General features: G+C 40.8%; 1 protein-coding gene across 1 annotated transcript in view; it reads right to left on the bottom strand.

Moving 5' to 3' along the window:
* lamb1a (laminin, beta 1a) overlaps positions 1–17,464 on the bottom strand; it is a 54,355-nt gene that overhangs the window by 33,289 nt on the left and 3,602 nt on the right. The window contains exons 2-8 of the mRNA XM_019865260.1: positions 16,085–16,299; positions 8,719–8,857; positions 7,670–7,743; positions 5,555–5,743; positions 5,394–5,457; positions 5,106–5,308; positions 1,417–1,537 (exon numbers count right to left, since the gene is read on the bottom strand). Coding sequence (XP_019720819.1) covers positions 1,417–1,537; positions 5,106–5,308; positions 5,394–5,457; positions 5,555–5,743; positions 7,670–7,743; positions 8,719–8,857; positions 16,085–16,299 — 1,005 coding nt within the window. The remainder of the gene's footprint in view (positions 1–1,416; positions 1,538–5,105; positions 5,309–5,393; positions 5,458–5,554; positions 5,744–7,669; positions 7,744–8,718; positions 8,858–16,084; positions 16,300–17,464) is intronic.

Below are 17,464 nucleotides of genomic sequence, written 5' to 3'. Positions count from 1 at the left end.
GAAAGCAACGCATTCTCGCCGTACGTAATCAACTCTTCTCATGCGTAGCGAGGCTACTCCCCCCTCGCAAACGAGCATTTGCTCCGGAGCAAATTGTAGCGTTCACACGTGCAAATTTACATCGGTGCTGCGCCGCAAACGAGCATTTGCTCTGGAGCAAATTTTTAAACCACCTCCCCGAGGTGGATCAAATTTGGTCCGGTGTAAGTTGTTCAGCGGCGATACGCCGGAGCAAATTTGCACGTGTGAACGCTCAACTGGCGTAGCGCTGGTGCAGTGTCGGACCAAATGTTGCCGTGTGAACACCCCTGTAGTCTCCTTGTTGCAACACACCTGATTCAAAAAATCAGATCATCAGAAAGCTCTGCCGAAGCCTGACATTGAACCTGTTCATTTGAATCAGGTGTGTTGCAACAGGGAGACTTGGAAAACATGCAGGACAGCGGCCCTCCAGGACCTGAGTTTGACACCCCTGCACTAGATGGAGCTACACTAAGGGGAATACAATACAATACAGCTTTATTCATAGAGCGCTTTCACAACGGCTGCAGCTGGAACAAAGTGCTTGACAGAGCATTTAAAATACTACGTCCAAGAAATCAGAATATTGATCCACATATAAAACACATTGGATTACAAGGCGCACTGTCGGCTTTTGAGAAAATTGAATGCTCTTCGCTGCGCCTCATAGTGCAGAAAATACGGTAATCAATTGTCTTTGTTTATTTAGAATTGTTTATTGATGAAACAAAACCAAATCAGCAACAATTGAGCAATATCAGGCGAAAGGGAGAGATGCAGTCACCAACTTGTTGAAAGTGGGGAGTTACTTCGTGAGTACTAATGAATGCAAACTTGCAAAGGTTGAGGCGGCTTCAGGTTCAGCATGTCAATTACTGGTTCTTTATAGTGTAGTGGTATGTTTGCAAATGTCTTACTTTAGCTAAAGCCACTGAAATAACAAATGAATAAAAAAATCAATAAATGGAATACATTGTACTTGTATAGAATGAGAACAAACCCCCAAACCTCACGCTAGCACCTGAGCCATGCCACTGCTACTGTGTGTTGGTACATTACTGGTGTCTCCAAAAGGAGATGCCAAAAACTTGAGAGGTACGGAGGTACCAGTGTTCTGCCTGACACCAGTAATATGTTGGGCGGTTCAACCTGCCGGTGTCACACTTTATTACGCTGGTGTCATGCCAGGCAACCATAGAACCAGGTCAAATGTGTCATTTTGAATACAAAACAAACACAAACTGGTGAGCTGAGCTCCGTTATACAACACAGTAGAAACTTGGCTTCATTTCTATCTTGTTACAAGGTCAATTCAAGGAGTTATACTCCCTTTGAAGAGTGAATGAGCTTTTTTTTAAAATGAGAAGATTGTCCTGTGAACCAGAACAGACTTACTCTTGCAGGCGTTGGTATTGCGTCCCTCAGCTGGTCTCCAAGGTAGGTCATGATAGAAATCTTGACACTGTTCACAGTTGAGTCCTTTGGTATTATGATTACACATGCAGTGACCGTGAACCTGAAAAATATCAAATCAGAACAAAATGAGCAAGCAATGTCTCAATATTACATGTCGAGCGATTTATGTTTACTTGAGATGCTGTAGGTTTTAGGTGCGTGGGAAACTTCCTTCTAGTACATGTTTCCAATGAGATCTATTTCTTGACAGACCAGTGAGCCATCTTGAAAGGTAAACCTCAACAATTGAATTTTTTTTTTCGCCCTCCAACATTGCGATGGCGAGTTAATTTGTGCTAATTTTTTTCAAGGTACACTTGCTGTGTGTTTTTTAACCAGCAAAAGCAGTAAATTAATTTGTATTGGAATAAACCACATTAGATATATTACACATACTGTAAATGTTTTGGTCTTACAGGTTAGGCTTACGCTAAAACAAAGGCAATCGAAACGTGAAATGAATGACGGTTTATTTAGTGGCTTCAATTAGAGTTGCTAACTTACTAAACACATTGACCTGCAGTCTTTTAAGCGTTGACTATAACAATGTCACAAATTTCTACTAATTTGTGCCTTCAACATATGTCAGTAAATCACAAATCAGATTACAACAATACTGTGGCTTTATCACTTTAACTTTTCATGCTTCATAAAACAATGATATGGAAACATTAGGACTGCTCTTTGGCACATAATTTATCTAGACATAAGTAATAAATGAAGCATTTGTTTCTTTTTCAAACGAGCAGCCTTTGCAATTTGAATATTGCATTATATAACAGTAAGATGTCAATTTGAATTAGATAAATGTTTCAGCCCTATTAAAAGTAATGAATCTGTCCAGTTAGAAAAAGGCACAGTCACATGGGCAGCCAGCAAGAAAATGGTAGGCTCGTTTGTTCAGCACTTTTTTAAGTCAAAAGATGTTGATTTGTGTACACTTAATAGCAACTTCTGTATTTGTCCAATAATAACATATGTATTTGTGGTGTTATTTGCATAGGTGGGCAATTTACAACATTTTGCCAGTCCGTCATCCATCAGCGGCCTGGCACACATCTGTCATCGTTAGTCTGTCACTTTTTTCAAGCCGAACCAAACTGTAATCTTCAGTCAGTCAGTCCGTCATGTTATTTTAACCACCCTTCCGTTGGAAAATGTCATTCTGTGAGTCCCTTTGCCAAAAACAACAACAACAACAACAAAACTACACAGTTCAACAGAAGAAAAATCGAATTTGATTAAAATGGTAAATGGAGTACACGATATGTCAGGGTAGCAACATCATTCGGTTTCTGGCCAAAGAGCTTACAAACACTCACATACAGTGGTACTTAAATTAATTGGTTCGGGAATAAATTTCTTGACTAGAAAATTTGGTAAGTAGAGACGCGTTTTCCATGTAAATGCCCTAATTCGTTCCACGCCCCCCAAAATTCAGACATAAATGTTCTCTAAAGCATAAAAATTCATCAAAATATGTAAAAAAAAATACCTGTTACAATTAGATTATTGCACAATAAATGAGAGTTGTGCATAATGTAAAAAACAAAGAATAAATATAAAAATGATTGTCATTTAACTTTTAACTGCATCCTCATCGGGTTTTTGCCCTCTTGAGTCCATGTTCTCTCTCAGAAGTGTTTCTTGCCGTTTTTTTTTTTTTTTTTGCAAATAACTAACTGATCCAAGGACGTTTGCTTTTGTTGGCTTTTATTAATCCTTCGAAAATGTCCAAGGCAAATATCAGCATTTTGAGCGCTCGCCTGACTCGTAAACACTTTTCTGTGTAATTCACATTTACATAAAATTGGTGTTTTATGTAAATGTGGAACACCTCATGGCCCGACGGCCGAATGACGAGGACGCTGCATTGACACATACCCCTCTATCTACATACATAGACATATACGGTAGAAGTCCCTCTTAGGAAATGGGATGCCAGGATGATGCTCGGTAATAGCCAATGGCAGAGCAGCTATAAGTATTTTGCGTTCAGAAAACTCAAGAGTTGAGAGTAGCAGGCCATACTGTATTTTTACCTTTCGTATCTTGAAATTTCTTTCATAACAAGAGGCAATATTTTCCTGTTGAAACATTTCGTAACTTGAAAATTTCATATGAAGAGGCGTTCTGAAGTAGAGGTACCACTGTACATTTCACATACACTTATTTGGTAATCTATTGAACTGTAAAAGTACAATCTACAACTGTACTGTACTGTTTTAACTATTAAGATGCCAAAAAGTTTTAATGTAAAGTTTAAAATGGCTTACTTTAACCACAATCCAACTCCATATATTGGCCAAGGGTAAAATCCAAATCCAAGTAGCATACAAGTAATTCTGTCAATAAATGCTTGTCATCATCGTAGTTTTCTTATTCTTCTCCTTCTTCTTGTTCTTCGTTCATTGGTAGTTTACAGCTCTTTGGTGCATATCACCACCCACTGTACAGGGAGCCTGATATACACTGTATCGTCTGTGGAAGCAATGCTGCCGATTCAGCCCCGCGAACAAACACACGAGAAAGTCTTGAATATATCCATCCATCCATCCATCCATTTTCTGATCCGCTTATCCTCACAAGGGTCCGTGGGGGGGGCGGAGCCCTCCCCCAGCCGTCTCCGTACAGTCGGCAGAGGACACCCTGAACCGGTTGCCAGCCAATCGCAGGGCACACACAGACGAACAACCATCCGTGCTCACACTCACACCTACGGAAAATTTAGAGTGTTCAGTCAGCCTGCCATGCATGTTTTTGGAATGTGGGAGGAAACTGGAGTACCCGGAGAAAACCCACGCGGGCCCGGGGAGAACATGCAAACTCCACACAGGGAGGCCGGAGCTGGAATTGATCCCGTTTCCTTTGCACTGTGAGGTCGACACGCTTACCACTCGACCACCAGGCTGCCCTGAAACATTTTCAGTAAGGCAAATCGGATTACGACCGAAAATCGGTTTTCGACCAAAATGAGCAAACCCAAATATGCCACTCGACTCCTCTCGGCTTCCTTACACGAGGAAGTGACGCTTCCTCATTTAACATTCATTGTGAGCAGACGTGTTTGTTTTGATTCACGCAAATCTGACAGTTGTTTTTGTTATTTCTGCATGGTGTATTAGCCCCTAATCATGGGCTAATAAAATAGTTTCGGATTTCGAACAAATCGCTTTTCGAACAGCCTTCTGGAACGGATTATGGTCGAAAAGCGAGGTATGACTGGACACACACACACACACACACACACACACACACACAGACACACACACACACACACAAAACAAACAAATGATGCAAATGGGCCGTATTTCTGTCAGTCGTCAACAAAACAGGCATCAGTCAAGAGACCTACTGAGAGGTCCGTCAGTACTCAACCTGTTTAGTGTTGTGGATGAAGACCCACTTCCGTCACTGCTCAGCTCGTTTTTTTAAGTTACCCATCATTCGTCAGTCATCTGATGGAAGGCACGCCTGTGGTTATTTGCATCATTTATTAGTTATTATCTTGATAACTTCAAGAAGAAATAGCAGTAAATTACACCAAACTGCACTAAATTGTCAGGCCTTGTAAACTGTCCCAATTTGGAGGGGAATATATCCAAACATTACCCCCACTGAGAACTTACTTTGCCTTCCCGAACAGAGCCAGTTTCCTGGACTGGGGCACACTCTGACGCATGTCCATAGCAGAAGCAGTTTCCTCGAACCACCATGTCATAGACTGCATAGTAATACTTCTCTTTAATCTCCATACGTGAGTCAAGCAGGTTGTCCCCAAGCGTGTGAAGTTTGGTGAACTTCACCCTTAGATTTGTGATCTTAAGCATATCTATAAAACAGAAAGAAATATCACACTATTTAAAAACAAGTGCATATCAAATAGCTAAATAATGAATAAATCAGTTGGTGCATACTCTGGATTCGAGAGCTATATGGGTCATGGATCCGAAAAGCGGGGTCCAAGACTCGGAAAATCACCTGAAAAGATTCAGCAAATTATTTACCTGATCTAAAACTAAGAATTGTGATTGCTGTGAAATTGATCACCAAGGTAAGTTCAGTTAATTGACATTACTTCTCCTTCAGTTGATGGTTCAATGTCGGAATAGCGTGAGTCACAGATGACGTCATCAACCTTCTTCATGGGACCCACAGAAACGTCAGGGAAGGACGTTTCACAGTCATAGGCAAAGTAGCGGTACACATTCCACGTTTTCCCAAAGTCTGCTGAGCGCTCAATGACCATTGCAGCGGGTCGAAATGTCTTCAGGGATGAGAGACAGTGAGAAATAGGCATATCATCAAAAGCCAACAACAATAAACAAATTATCAAATAACACTGACTCATCCAAACGGCAACAACAAAAACATATTAAAGCAATTGGAATATCTTCAACAGCATGGCTAACATTTGAAGTCTGCCTTATGACCGAAGTGGATTGCAAATAAGATTGATCAATATTCACATTAAAATGAGTACATACAAATGTCACATTTTTTTTCTTAGCCTAATCATTCAGGCCGAGATGCCCAGGACCAGTCCACTGGCCATTCGAGGAAATTAACATATTTTCCCAAAATTCCCGATGGCCACCCTGCCCCTGATGGTACGGATCTATTGCACGTATGCACGGTGCTACACCGGGGCGAGGGGGTGCTACAGCCCCGTCAGAAATCTGTCAGCCCACCTTCAGTCCCCCCCCAATGATTTGTTTACATATTTATTATATATTCACCTTTAAAAACATTTTTAAGCTCACAAGTAGGTAGCCATTCTGTTCCAGTAAAATTCCTGTTTCCGTGTTTGTGCTGCAGCTTTGCCCCTCGTGAGGGCAGGGAGAGACGGGGTGAGTCTTTCAGTTACTCACACATTAGGGGCACATTTGGAAATAACCTCCAGGCGTGCACTGGTTCAATGCGGCTGTTCTGAAACTGAGACCGTCGCTCAAATTTGTCATTCGGCTTTTCAGACAGCACCAAAAACGGAGGGCCGGTGCGCATAACAGCCACTCCGACTGGGGACACGGCGCGTCAGTACTGGCTGCGTTCAGAAATTACCGGGTACAGATTCCATTCTACCTCTTCGAACGCTCCCACTCAGAGCGGTGCATGGGCATCAGAGCCAATTTCTGAATGTGCCTTATGCGTCCATATGAGCAATGGATTTCTTTGTAATAAAATACAATTACAAAAAAACACACTTTCCCCCAAAAATCTAATCTCTGTGTCTCTCAGGGGGATAAAGAAAAAAAGGGCTATTTGGAAAAAAATGAGGCTGGTCCAATTCCTGAAGGAGCACCAGCTGCACCTCGTAAGTGCGGAGGCTTCAAAATTGTGTGCAAATACTTCACATTCCCCAAGAGGAACAGCTAGAGGGGAAAACAGTGAGGTGATGTGGCTGTTCAATTTGTGTCACTGCGATTGGATGGTCGGCTCCAAAGCTCTACCTTTGAGCAAATCCATACCTTATATTGAATACCTGTCTCGATCACATACCTGTAGTGTGTATCATACTTTTATTGAAAATATGAGAGAACCTCTCAAGTAAGTGAATTCCCCGTTAGCCCCGGGAGATAACAAATCATGGTGTGCCTGATTGCATGTCACACACACGACCGACTACATCAGCTGGAAAGGAAGATACTGAAGTTTACGTTCCAATGTCATGCACAAACTCCTATTAGTCGAATTTCTGTTTCTGCGATGTTTAAGCGCGGCGTTTTTAGCCGTGTTCACCGTACCACCATACATTCGATCCCAAAATGGCATATAAAGGGACAAAAACCTTGTTACACTCAGTTTTACTGCCGCAGAGTCGAGCAAAATACCAAAAGAAAACTCCAACTATGCGCACAGTTAAACTACACTTTGCGCTAGACTTGCGCCCGGATTGAAAAAAGGGCCCAATGATATATTTTGTACTACAGGTACCAGAAAAGTACGTTGTCTATCAAATAATATTCTAACAATACTGATTTTACAATTTATGTATCTTATAAAATGGATTTTTAAAGTAGTAATACATTATTGGCATTTACTTAAGTACAGACTGTTTATGATAGACAAGAGCGCTGCACACTCTTCACAACAAACTTGGGTGTTCAAAGACCTTGTTGTATCTCTTAAATATACTGTACACCTGTTGAATGTACTCATGTATAATCTCCTAATTCAGTTTGCAATTACTCACTTTGAAGGTCATGATGAGGTGAGTGAAGTGAAACTCTGCTTCCAGATTCAGCTGGATTGTGACATTTTCCACACCTGTATACAGAGATCAATATTGTTTTCATCATTAGATCAACATCCTGATTGAATGACGCAGGCAGAATACAATGCACTAAAAAATCAGATGATGTCGCTTTCAGCAAAATCTGATCAGAGATTGTATGCCATCTGACATTTCATAATCCCATTGTTGGTTACCTATGTCGTGCCTAGATGCAGTACTTATGTAAAATTGGTATAATTAGAGTTTATAGGAATATAAAATATATATTATAATGTATAATATAATCTCTATGCCCAGGTGGCCGACTGGTTAGCGCTTCGGCCTCACAGTGCAGAGGTCACGGGTTCAATTCTGGCTCCGGCCTTCCTGTGTGGAGTTTGCATGTTCTCTCCATGCCTACATGGGTTTTCTCTGGGTACTCCGGTTTCCTCCCACATTCCAAAAACATGCATGGCAGGTTAATAGAACACTCTAAATTATCCCGAAGTGTGAGTGTGAGTGTGCGTGTGCATGGTTGTATGTCTCTGTGTGCCCTGCGATTGGCTCGCAAGGATTTCAGGGTGTCCCCCGCCTTCTGCTCGAAGATAGCTGGGATAGGCTCCAGCACATCCCGTGACCCTTGTGAGGATAAACGGATCAGCGAATGGATGGATGGATAGATGGATGGAATATAATCTTGCCATTGCCATGCAGAAAAGACTTGATTTCATTTGCTGTTAAAGTCTCAATCATGCCATTGAGAAGTGAGACTAGTAGGGAAAAATGTACAGTAATCCAAGGCTCCTCAGCATTCAAACTTCACAGATTATTGAATAAAGATTGTGCGTGGTATCTCACTACTGAAATTAATGATACTCTCCGGATGGATGCACTTTATTTGCAATTAACTGTAACTGTCAATGTATGGCCTTTTGTCAATTAAAACGTCTGGCTGTATAGTTTCAACATGAAACAATATGTGTGACTGGTGTAGACCTTTGACCTTTCATTGATTTTTTTTTTCTTACCGTTCTCAGATTGCCACCATGTCTTCAGTCTGTTCGGAGCAAAGGTGGTCACAACATTCTCAATACGATGGCTTCCCGTCTGATTGTCTGGTTCACTGTAGGGCGCTACTGAGTCACACATGAAACATTTTTTTTCCTCCTGAAATAAAAGAAAAGGAAGAGTGGGACAGAAGGAGGAAAGGCAACGGGGGCTTTATGAAGGTTGGAATTCCTCAGATTCCTGTTTTCCTGCTGTTTTTCTGCATGAGTGCAGTGAAGATACAGTACATGACATCTTGGGTCATGATTCTGACCAAAGATCAACATTTGGTGAGAACAACAACAACAACAAAAGAAAAACAAATCAAAAGTAGAAGTGCTGTTAAACATGCTGAAGGCAACTTGACAAAATGGCTGTGAAGCCTTAAGAAAACATCAGTGAGGTCAAAGAAGGCTTCACATTCCAAATGAACATAGCAACTAGACTCCTCAGCAATGGGAATTTGGGCTGATGAGTCCAGACTAACACTGTTTTGAGCAATGGATGTACCAAGGTCAAGAGAGGCAGATGGAATGATGCAGTACCAAACATCAGGCCTGTATGTAGAGGTTGTGATCTGTGCCTTCTTTTCTTACATTTGAGCGACCGTCTTCTCAACAAACAATTCTCCTGAAATGAAACTCGGATATATTGTCATTGTATAGCAGTGTAAAATTACAACTAACTGAACATTTCTTCAAACATAAGACAGTATCTCAATGGCTGGCAGCACAAATAGACACCAGGCAAGTTGTGACAATAGATTGAGCGTAAATCTATCTATTTGTCTTGCATGGAGGGTGAAGATGTGTTAGAGGAATCTATGGGCGAAATTGTATCATGTTTAAAGTTTCATTTGATCTGTGCACGTTGAAGCGTCTGGGTGCGTAATTCGCACCCCCAAATTCCTGTTCAGAAGGTGCCGGCCATTTGGGCGGAGGGCTGTTGCAGCCCACACCACAATTAACACATCAAGGCGGGTGGGCGATCAGAGGAGAGAGGGCCAGATCCGGTCACAAAGGGGGAACGAGTAATTTGGGAACAGCGGTTGAACAACAAAAGACGATTTGAGGACACCCGTCGCGCCCAGGCGACATTTGTCGTCCGCAAAGTCTGCGATATGTTGATACAGTGTAGACCAGACCGAAAGGCGCCAAAGTGCCGCTGGTTCAAAGCGCACACCCAGGTAACCAATCACCACCGAGGGGCCGGACCAGGGGTGCGGTATGCAAATATCGGGGGCAGTGTTATTCTTGTATTTTGCATATGTCACAATAAAGGTTCGAACTCGAGGAGGGGGGGCTCTGAGCGTGATCACGGAGCAACTAAACCGTCGTTCGCTCTCAGAGATCCGCTTCCGTCGATATTGAAGACAATTTTCCTGTGTGCCGAGTCGTTTCTTTAACCTTGTCCGAGAAAATCTCTGACAAGATGTTATACGAATGCAAGGGTTGTCGTGTTACAGTTTTGAATGCTGGCATTGGCATAGCAACTGATCTAACCTAATACCCCTCCAATCCCCCACCTCAAAATAAGGATATCAGTGAAAACGGTTGTGTCATTCAGTTTATGTTTTTATATTGCACTACAATAGAGGGATGGGCGATATATCGGGGGAAAAAATTGATTACATAATTTTTCAATATTGTCTGATCTTGATTATGATAATATTTTTATTTAATTGTAAAATGACAGTTTTAAAGCAATGAAAAGTAGCGAGTATTATTTTTTTTAATATGAAGTACAGGTATACGAAATGAAAACATGATTGCAGAAACGTGAAATATTTGTTCCAGATTACAACAAATGTAGGAAAATCTAAAATAACACCATAAAAGGGGAATAAAAGAAAATGGATGGAAACTGGTGCGTGGTGTAAAAAGGTGCAATGCCTAGGTTTGACTAGAAGAGGGCAGCGTTTTAGAAGCCCATCCATCCATCCATTTTCTGAACTGGTTAATCCTCACAAGGGTCGCGGGGCATGCTGGAGCCTACCCCAGCTGTCTTTGGGCAGTAGGCGGGGCCTGCATTCTAAAAGCGAAGAACACACCCTATGTTGGTACAGTGGTGTGACGGTGAACATTTTAAACAAATGCTATATTTTTGTGTTTGACAAAAAAGATCAAAACTGATGTAAATTATTTCTGTACTAAGATCGAGAGCGGAGCAGGGAAAGGTCGAGTCTTATTGCCTGTTGTCACACACATTTCTGCCATGTTTTATTGAGTAAATATACTCCCAGCAAATCGTCGTCTTTTTTTTTTCCTGTCATCATGTCACCCAGCCCAACTACAATATTTATATTGATCTTAATATCACATAGCAGTAACTGTATCCTGAATATTTGCCGGAAAACACATTACACATTTTTCCATCGTCACACAATTTGATGATAATTCAAGTCTGGATGGAACTACCGGCAGTGATAATTTCACAGTTTACCCGCAGAGAGTCCCAGGGACTCGCTGATCAGAAAAGTATGAGTTCCATTATGCATTTAGAGTCCCAAATTTCGAATTCTGAAATGGTCTACTTATTCAATTGCATATGATAATAACACAAATAACAACATATACTTACAATTATAAACAAATGCTGTAAAAATTTAAATAATTCAAGCAGGCCTAAGGATTTCGGAATTCACGGTAACCGTTTTTCGGTTCCGTCGGATTACACAATGGGAAACCACGGTAACTAATTTTGGGTTCCGTAAACGTGGGAACCTATTTTCCTATTTTGACTGATATTCATAATCAAGAATTCTGAAACTCAAAAGTATAATGTTTCAAGGGTAAATGTTTGAAAACTATGCATTAACAATGAACATTACATCAGCAGCTGTGTACTCCAAAAAGATCCCTGCGGATGCCCGCCCCTCTCAGGACCCAGACGCCTTTCTATACTTGAACATCCAACACTGGTCATTAAACCCATGCGTCTTTTCTGGCATTTTGTTCATAAATGTGGTTGTGCAGTCAACCAATCGCACATTTTTCAGGAAAACAAATACATGCACCCCCTTCCCTTACGTTCTAGTCTCATCCGCGATAGGTGGACAGGTGAAAATCTTTTAAGTGAAGCGACAGACAATACTCAATGATCATTTGACAGTTTGAGCCCTGCGAGTCCTGCGGGACTCGCTGATCAGAAAAGTCGGAGTCCCGTTCTGCATTTCGAGAGTCCCAAATTTATAAGAACACAAACAACAGCAATATACATTGATCATAGGTTTATTTCTTATAAACTGCAAAAATTTAAATAATTCAGGCATACAAGATTTGCTGAGAAATAGGTTCTTATCTCATCCCGTGGTTCAGTCTTTTGAGTTCATACCTCCGCAATAAACTTCGCAAACACTTGTTCGCAACACTTGTTTTAACGTTAGCCTGCTTTCCGCGAGGTGAAGGCCGATTTTCGTCAATCTCGTCTCGCCGGAACGGAAATCTCGTCACGGGAGATTACTTAACGCGAGATAAAAACAACAATGGCCGCGCTCGTTGCTGGAAAAAAAAGATTTACCGTTTTTTTTTTTTTTTTTACTGAGAAATTTCCTTGCGTCCCAAAAACGCACATTATTTGGAACTGTGCGTCCCGCGGGAAAACTATGCGTCTAGGACGCGGGACGCAGAGGTAACGAGATGGCTGATTACCGGTATATCATTTTTTATGTTTGTCAAGATGAAGCCACTAAAATCTAATGTCAAACCAAAAAAAAATTGCCCAATTAAATGTGTGGGTTGTAATGAAACAATGTAATTAATTTGAAGCATTTTCCTTACTTGAACTGATTCACTTTTCTTTACTGACTAATGCCGGCAAATAAGTGTAGACAGGCTTGTTTCAGATACCCGAGCATTGTCAGCGAGCAATGGATTGCTTTCAGGGAGAGAACTCCGCTAACAGAGTGTCCCAGAGCAGCTGGACAAACATCTGTCTCCAGTTATATCAGCACCTCCGTATGGGGTGCGTGTGTGTGTGTGTGTGTGTGTGTGTGTGTGTGTGTGTGTGTGTGTGTGTGTGTGTGTGTGTGTGTGTGTGTTGGCGAGGGGGGTGATGGTCAACACAGGATGTGCTGCAGACTCTAACCCCCCCAGAGCCACACACAAAGTAATACACAACAGAGAGTTTATTTTCTGACAAACATTCCATTCCATCAGTAGAAGGGGGCCCTTCTAAAAAAGCACATCTAGCAAGTCTACTTTGGTACAGCTTTGGAGAATAAAGATGTTGAATGTAAGAAAAATGTACAATGTACTGTGTATTATATATAAATAAAGATGTATGGTATTTTATTGTAGTCCAATAAGTTATTGAAAATGTATTGTTCTCATTGTTTAGATTTTCTGATAGTATTTCGTAAAAAATAAAAAAATAAAATATTGAGGCAGTTGCAGGACAGAGCAACTTAATGACTACCTGATTAAATTAAGGCAACAACAAAAAGGTTTTTCTTTTCAATTAATGTCAGACTTTTTTATTGTAATATTTTATTTATTCCAGCTATATCCTTTTGTTTTTGTTATTTCACTGTCAAGCTCTATGGAGTCCCACCCTTTGATTTATCTTTGTGTTATTTTAACACCAATCAAATTTGGATTGGGGAGATCCAAATAAAAGGAAAGTGAACAGAGAGAAACTTAGTTACATCGTGGTATGTTAAAATCAGCCTGCCTTACACAGCCAGTACTCAAGCTGGCTAAATCCTGTCTTGGGGTGAGGGGTGACATGTCACTCCACCACAGTTTCTCCTCACAGCCGGAGAAACAATACATCTGTAAAAGCCAACCGAAGCCGGCATGGCATGTTCGGGGTGTGATGTTTCAAGGATGTGTTACTTATGTGACCCGTCACCAATGAGCATTTACATATCGCAAGAACAGTGACAGTCAGCATCACAGGTACAAGCTACGACAAAACTGGCAAGAAGACCAACTGACAACATCAATGGTTTAAAAATGTTTTAAAATATTTGTTCAGAGGGGAAGTGTTTAGAATTTACCATTCCCATTTGAAATCACGTTAAAAGTGGGGTCAGCACATGACCATAACACTGCCACGCTTCACTGCAAATATAGTCTTGTTTTGATAATAAGCGGTGTTGTCAAATCTTTGGGAGCTACGGCTAAAAAGTTCACCCTTTGTTTCCTAGGCCCGAAACACATTTCCTGACAAGTGCTTGAGAGATTTTGTGCCTCATTTCTCAGTGATAAGAGGGTGTTCACACTTGTGCAAACACATTATCTAAGTTTTCTATGTATTTTTTTTAACTTCCCCTTTAGAAAAGAGGAAGGGAATCACTTGAGTTGTACATTACAGGTGTGAAAAAGTTTTGAGATTATACATACAGTGAAGAGATGTTCATAGGTAGAGGTGCCACTGCACCTCTACCTATGAACATCTCTTCATACAAAATTTTCAACTTACGAAACGTCTCAAGGAAAATATTGCCTTTTGTTATGAAAGAAATTTCAAGATATGAAAGGTAAAAATACAGTATGGGCTGCTAGTCGTAGCTCCGAGTTTCCTGAACGCAACATACTTTCAGCTGCTCTGCCATTGGCTATTACCTAGCATCATCCTGGTATCCCATTGTCTAAGAGGGACTTCTACCATATGTGTCGATCACTGTCGATTGATAGATCAACAGATAGATAGATCTGTGTCTATGCAGCGTCTTCGTCATTCGCCCCTCGGGCCATGAGAGGATCCGATAGTTTTACGTCAATGTGAATCGCCCAGAAAAAGTGTTCACCAGTCGGGCAATCGCTCACTATGCTGATGTTTGCCTTGGACATTTTCGAAGGATTGTTAAAAGCCGACAAAGGCAAATGTCCTTGGATCAGTTCTTTATAAAACGCCAGGAAAAAAACACTTCTGAGAGAGACCATGGACAAAAGAGGGCAAAAGACGATGAGGACGCAGTTAAAAGTTTAATGACCATCATTTTTATTCTTTATTCTTTGTTTTTTACATTATGCACAACTCTCATTTACTGTGCAATAATCTAATTGTAACATGTATTTTTTACATATTTTGATGCATTTTTATGCTTTTGGAAACATTTAAGTCTGATGTTTGGGGTGCTTGGAACAAATTAGGGCATTTACTGTACATGGTAAACGCGTCTCTACTTACATTTTCTAGTTGAGAAATTTCTTCCAGAACCAATTAATTTCGTAAGTAGAGGTACCACTGTGTATATTATATTCACTCTATGTTGATTCCAACCAGGGGCACATGAGCACGTTGCAGAGGGTACGTGGAAACCTTTAATAATTTATTTCCCAGACCGGACGGGTTTATTCTTTTTTTAAATTGATGTTTTTGGGCTTCATATTATTTCTTTTCAAAGCAACATGTTGATTTTTATGTTTAATTTGAGTGAAAAAGAAGACAATGTCAAGGACTGAAATGTTCAAATTAAGTTTACAAAGTAAAACCATTTTCATTTAAAAATCTGCTGTGTTTCATCCTATTTTATGAGAAGCCTCAAAACGTATGGATGAGGGGGTACTCATAGTATGACAAAAAGGTTCGAGGCTAAACGAGCCCAAAAAGGTTTGGAACCACTCGTGTATTGTATACATCACAACAGATGCTGACGTTGTCAGGTCATCTAAATCACATCGGTTCAAGTGCAGCAATGTGCACCATTTGTTCAGGTCAGTGTAAAAAGCTGTTGTAGTCTGTCTAAAATATTCTGTTGTCTAAATTTAGAATATGTTGAAGCTTGAAGTTGGTTTGTGTATTTATTTGTCTTTGAGTTAGGAGACAGCTGGTGTACATTCTGATGTCTTTTATTCTCTTTTATTCTCTGTGTCTGAACTATGACACGGCCTGCTGAATAGCAGGAACTGTCAAAATGACACTGAAGACAAACAGTCTGAACTTGACTCACCTTGCCAAGTTTAAATCGGGATTCATAGTACGTGAATTGAAGCAATTCTCTAAATCAGGGGTCACCAACCTTTTTAAAACTGAGAGCTACTACTTGGGTACTGATTACTGCGAAGGCCTACCAGTTTGATAATACTTCTGAAACAACAAATTTTCATAGGTTGCCTTGGATAATGCTGCAATTGTATGTTGTCATTTATTGATTTATTTAAATGAAGACACTGTTCACGTTAATGATTTCTCACAATCATTTGGAAACAGAAAAATGTCAATGTGCAAACCCTTTGTTTCTAGAAATATTTGCCAGTGTTTATAATTTCAAATGATCACTCGACAACATTCCTAGAAAATCCTAATGTCCCATCAGTGGTGAGCTACTCAGATGGTGCTTGGGGCTACCTGGTGCCCCGGGTACCACATTCGTGACCCCTGATCTAACCATTTTATTACCTGCAGATGGCTGACAATGCAGAAGGGTTCGGGACGGGTTAGTCCACAGGTGGAGGTGGATGAAAGCTGGTGCGCTCGACCAATCAGAAGATCTCCCGTTGCTGGGTAACAGCTGCCCTCAGTGCAGACATCACTGAGCTCCGGTACACTGATGTGATCCTGGTCTTGGCCAACCACAGGCCTAACTTGCTGGGCCAAGGTGAACACCAACAGACCTAAGAACAGTAGCCCCTACCAAAGATTGGTCAGTCAAAAAAAAAAAAAAAAGACCACACTTGAGGTGCTTTTCCATTAGCCCGATTCCATATCGACTCCATTTGACTTTTTCGGGACCAAATTCCAATGAAACAGCTTTTCAGGACCATCTTGGATGTGGTTCAAAAGTGCAGGCCTTCTGGGGCCAAGCAGGGCTGTGTCGTCACTGTATATTGACTGGCCGACAACTATGCAGCATACCGTATATATAATTAATATAATCGTGTTTGACAACAACATTGAACCATATTTACAATTTCATATGTACTAGTGAATGCATTTTTGAAGATTGGTCATAAAAAATAAAAATTAAAAATTGCGAGCGCATGCGCTGCTTGCTCGCCGGGTGCTGTTCACCTGAATGATCAGTCTCCAACAGCAGAGCAGAGACTCACCACTCCCCCTGGCTCGATCAATCGTGGTCCCGACCAGAGGGATGGTGGCTTTGGGTGGCTGACGGAGGGCTTCAGACGCCGCAGAGTGAGAACAGCGAGCCATTGACTCGGAGAGGTGGCCAAATGAATGACATGTACTGACTCTAGTCAGAATGAATGAACGCTGGCGGTGAGCTTTGCGTGCCACTCACGAAATCACTATCACACTATTTCATCCATGGTACATATCCTTTGCTTTGGGCCGAAACCTTGGACCTCCCAAATAGTCACTTTACAGGAGACCCCAAAACTTTGTTCAACTATAAACATCGCATCTTCAAAGAGAGCAAAACATTTTCAACATTTCAGATTGGTCGATAATTTCTAAGAATAAAAACCACACTTGTTGACTGAACAATTGAATGGTTTTAACCAAATGGTGACTCATGGGGTTTCGGCCCGACGCCAGCGATATGGAATTGTAAATATGGTTCAGTGATGTAAAACACAAAATATGTAAGCTGTATACACTGTATTTTGTCTTGACTGCAGCCATTTTGCAAAACTGAAAATAAATATATTGTCAGTGTCTTGTGAAAAACACACGACAATTTTTTGCCATTTTTATACATTTTTACTTTCATGATGAAAATTGTGAAAAAATGGCAAATGTTTTTTTCACAGGCCGACAACGATATGGTTCAAGACATTCATATATATGTATATATATATATATATATATATATATATA

The sequence above is a fragment of the Hippocampus comes genome, unplaced genomic scaffold, assembly GCF_001891065.2.
Source record: "Hippocampus comes isolate QL1 unplaced genomic scaffold, H_comes_QL1_v1.1 scaffold180, whole genome shotgun sequence".
Classification (NCBI taxonomy): domain Eukaryota; kingdom Metazoa; phylum Chordata; class Actinopteri; order Syngnathiformes; family Syngnathidae; genus Hippocampus; species Hippocampus comes.
Note: the sequence above shows the minus strand (reverse complement) of the source record. Positions and strands in the feature narration are given on the sequence as shown.